Source organism: Guillardia theta (genome assembly GCF_000315625.1).
Source record: "Guillardia theta CCMP2712 unplaced genomic scaffold GUITHscaffold_273, whole genome shotgun sequence".
Lineage (NCBI taxonomy): Eukaryota > Cryptophyceae > Pyrenomonadales > Geminigeraceae > Guillardia > Guillardia theta.
The window spans coordinates 1-3,844 of NW_005434403.1; the positions used below are offsets into that span (position 1 = coordinate 1).

The window sequence follows — 3,844 nt, forward strand, 5'->3', positions numbered from 1 at the left end:
AGGAGAGGAGAGGAGAGGAGAGGAGAGGAGAGGAGAGGAGAGGAGAGGAGAGGAGGGGAGGGGAAGATGGACAGAGAGGAGAGTGCGGAGGGGAGGGCAGAGGACGGTTAAACCTTTCGCTGCATCTCCTTCATCTTCGAAACCTGTGCCACGAAGAAGACTGGTCAACAATCTTTACCATCCCGCCACCATCCCGTCACCTGGTCCATGATTCTCTGCTTTCTCAGATCTAAAGTTTTGTTCCTCCTGCTTCTTCATCATCTTCAAGAACCACCACCCATTGAGGTATCCTCTTCATCTCTCTCCTCCTCCTCCTCCTCTCCCCAATTATCCTGCTCGAGCTCCTCCTGCTCCTCCTCGAACAACTCCGTCTTCCTACACGCCAACGGACCTGCAGCGAACGAGCGCATGTCCATCTTGCGATCGCTCGTAGACAGTGCTGCCTATCCTTATCCTCTCTGGCACCCTCGCAGCTCCCGCAGCTGACGTCGGCGCCTTGACCCTGCTCTCACTGACCGAGGCCAGCATCACAACAAGAGCAGGAGGAGGAGGAGATAGCTGACTCAGCATCGTCGACTACTCTGATGAGATGTTTGCTCCCTGCATCTCTCCTGTACTTCACTCCACCTTGCATGACGTCAGCTGTTAAGTCGGGCAAGGAAGTCAGACCGATCGTGATCATCCAGGAGGTTGGTGGCAGCAGGTCTTTGGGAATGACCTGCGAGAGAAATTTACCATGACAAGTGTCATAGGAGATGACAGAAGGGAGAAGATGTACATGGAACAGGAAAGACTATTTCTTATCATCGTCATCGTCATCGTCATCGTCATCGTCGTCACCACAATCACCATCATCACGTCATCATCATCATCATCACCACCACCACCACCATCAAGCACCTTCTTCGACCATGTCTTGTTCGTGTTAGCTTTCAACTTGTCAGATTTAAAAGTCTGTTTCTCTTGTGAGTTTGGACTTCGATCTCTCTGCTACCATGACAACCAGGCTCTTGTATACCCTGTAAGGTGCAACTGCGCCTCCTCTTCTTCCTGCCGCAACGACATGAGCTCATGTAGGCTGTCGAGTCTGCATCGTTACCCCTGCTCGGGTGGAAGCTGGTCCAGAACCTTGCAAGGGCGGGGCGGGTCAGGACGTTCCTCCTCCCTCTCCCTCCTCTCACCCTCTCCCTCCTCTGTAGCCTCCACGCGATCTCCCGCGAGCTGTGCAGATATGAATACCCTTGAGCTCTCGCTCTGCTCTGCTCTGCTCCTGTCACTCTCCTCCCCTCCCCTCTACCTCGTGTAGACAACGAACGACCAACATGCCCTCCTCTCTCGCTGGCATGCTGCTGACACGCGTCAATCTGAGTAGCACAACCTCTCCTCCCTCCTCTACATCGCTCGTCTTGTCTGCCTTGCTCTCCATCTCGCTCGCTTCCGCCTTGTCCTTCTGTCGTATCAGCTCTACAGGAACGAGAGTCACGAATCCCATTCCTCTTCCCTCCTCCCTTACGATTCCCAGACTTCTGGTAGAGCGACGTTCCCACACGCACGAGCTTCTTGCTCTCAAACAGCCTATTGCGATCATCAGCCAGTAACTTCCAGCTCCATACCTTCTCACCTTCCTTGTTGATTCGGGTACGGATAGGAGGACGGCATCGACCAACCCCCCCTCCCCCTCCCCCTCCCCCTCCCCCTCCCCCTCCCCCTCATCCTTACAGGCCTTCCGATCACGCCTACAGATATTTTCCTCCCCTCATCGCCATAGGTCGTCTGAGATGCACTTGAATCAGATCACTGCTGTCCTCTCCATCCCCCACCTCCCCCCAACCGCCCCTGTTTTCGTTCTTCCCGTTAGTCTTTCCCCTTGATCCTCCCCTTGCTCTTGATCCTGTTCTCGCTCTTCCCCGTCTTCTCGCCCCTTCCTCTCACTCTGTCCCTCCCTCTTGCTCTCTTGCTCTCTTGCTCTCTTGCTCTCTCCTCCTCCTCCTGCTCCTCCTCCTGGTCTGATTCACCCTGATTCGTTTCCCTAAAACTTTCTTTTTAAAATTGTTCACCCTATTCTTACCTCCAGGCTTATTCCTACCTACCACCCCTACAATTTACCCATGTACCCCCTTTTTGTCTATTGTATAACCCCTAAATTTTCCCTCATCCATGACCCCCACCACCATTCTTGTGTACCCTACCCTCTGCACATTCTAGTAATCTTCGCCTCTCTGTCATGCTGGCGTCTGTGGTGCGGCGGGCGGCGATGGGAGGAGGAGGAGCGAAGAAGATGACGGAGATGGCGAGGACAGGAGCGCTATCAGAGGCAGTGCAAGCAAGAGCAGCCATGGCCAAGGGCTCCTCCTGCCCCACTAGCTGCTCAGCCGTCAGTGTAGGCAGTTCCCTCCACCTCGAGGGCAGGAACGGCCAAGCCATGATGAGCAGGAGCAGGAAGGAAGCAGTTAGGGCGTGGGGGGTTGGAGGGGTTCTGTCACGGTCCTTCCATGGGATCATCGTTGAAGGGAAAGGGGAGCAAACCCTCCTGCAGCGCCTCGATCCCCGTACCCTCGCGGGGAAGGCTGTGGAACCATTGCAGCCATCAGCAGCACTGAGGGCAGGGAAGGTGCTTGGCGGTCAGGCGACACATCTTCTTGGTATGATGCAGCTGTTTGATGCAGCGCTATAGAGAGAACCTCCTGACAATGAGCCTTTCCTGCAGTTCCACAGGTACCTTGTTTCTTCAACAGTGTCCTGGCGGATAGGTCAGTCTTTACAGCCAACCGCTGGATCGCAGCGCTGACTTTGACTGGCATCAGAGCGATGGACCAATTCATCATCTTCCCAAAGCATCCTGCTCTTGAAGCTCAAGACATCTCCAACTTGTCGTACGAAGAGCCGGTGCAGGACGTTTCCGACCTGCCCTCCTTCCCCAACGTCAACGAGCCGGTGAGAAGCAAGGACGAGGACGCAGTCGTGTTGACCGACTTGTTTGGAAGATGCTTGCGATCAAGAGGACGTATCAGCCCCACACTCGTCGTAGGAAGAGGAAGCACGGGTAAGGCTGTGCTGTGTTTGATAGGGACTGGCGTGTTTGACGTGTGGGAAGATTTTTGCACAGGCTGAAATATAACAAGAATGTGCTGAAGCGCCGTAAGTTGAAAGGAAGACACAGGCTGACACCTGTCTAGAAGAAGAGCATGTCTTGCTGTTTGTTGCTCAGTCGAACATGTCAATTCTCCTTCAGAAGTGAATGAATGGTTGAATGCGATTGTACAGGTTTCAAATGAGGAGGAGGCATTTGAAAAGAATAACTCATATTTACGTCACTTGGTACAAAACAATCTACTCACTCACTAAGACACGAGATCTTCACTTCTTCACATCCTTGCAAACAAAACTACATCTCAAATTCGAACGCGAATTCAGAAAGAGATGAACAATCACGCTCGTTTTTAACAGATTCTTCGTTCTCTCGTTGACTCCTCTGTAAACTCCTCCAACGTCGCCTCTTCTCCTTCCTCTGTGCTCTTCCCCATGTCAGAATGATCGGTTTGCTGACAATCCTTGCACCCATGCTGCCTTTGGCGGTTTGGCGGCGGAGGAGCAGGCCATGGAGGAAGCAGCGGAGGAGGAGGATGATAAAGCAGAAGAATAATGTTTGTTCTCGGAGAAGGGAGCAGGAGGGGAATTGAAAATCTTTGTTCTGGGGGAGGGGGGGGATCAGGTGAAAAATGTTTGTACCCACGAGGGGAGCACATCGAAAACGTTTGTTCCCAGGAAGAGGAGGCTGATGCTACGACCAACGTCGTGAGAGGAGAAGGGAGGGGAGACAGTCGGGATTTTGAGATCGTTTGTT

At 53.2% G+C, this 3,844-nt stretch overlaps 1 protein-coding gene across 1 annotated transcript; it reads left to right on the forward strand.

Moving 5' to 3' along the window:
- Positions 1-2,422: 2,422 nt before the first annotated feature.
- On the forward strand, positions 2,423-3,238 carry GUITHDRAFT_122002 (hypothetical protein; the record flags this gene model as incomplete). Its single annotated transcript, XM_005818722.1, has 6 exons — positions 2,423-2,642; positions 2,708-2,750; positions 2,805-2,934; positions 2,985-3,043; positions 3,095-3,138; positions 3,177-3,238. 6 exons carry the CDS (start codon positions 2,423-2,425, stop codon positions 3,236-3,238), a joined length of 558 nt encoding a protein of 185 aa, XP_005818779.1.
- Positions 3,239-3,844: the final 606 nt, after the last annotated feature.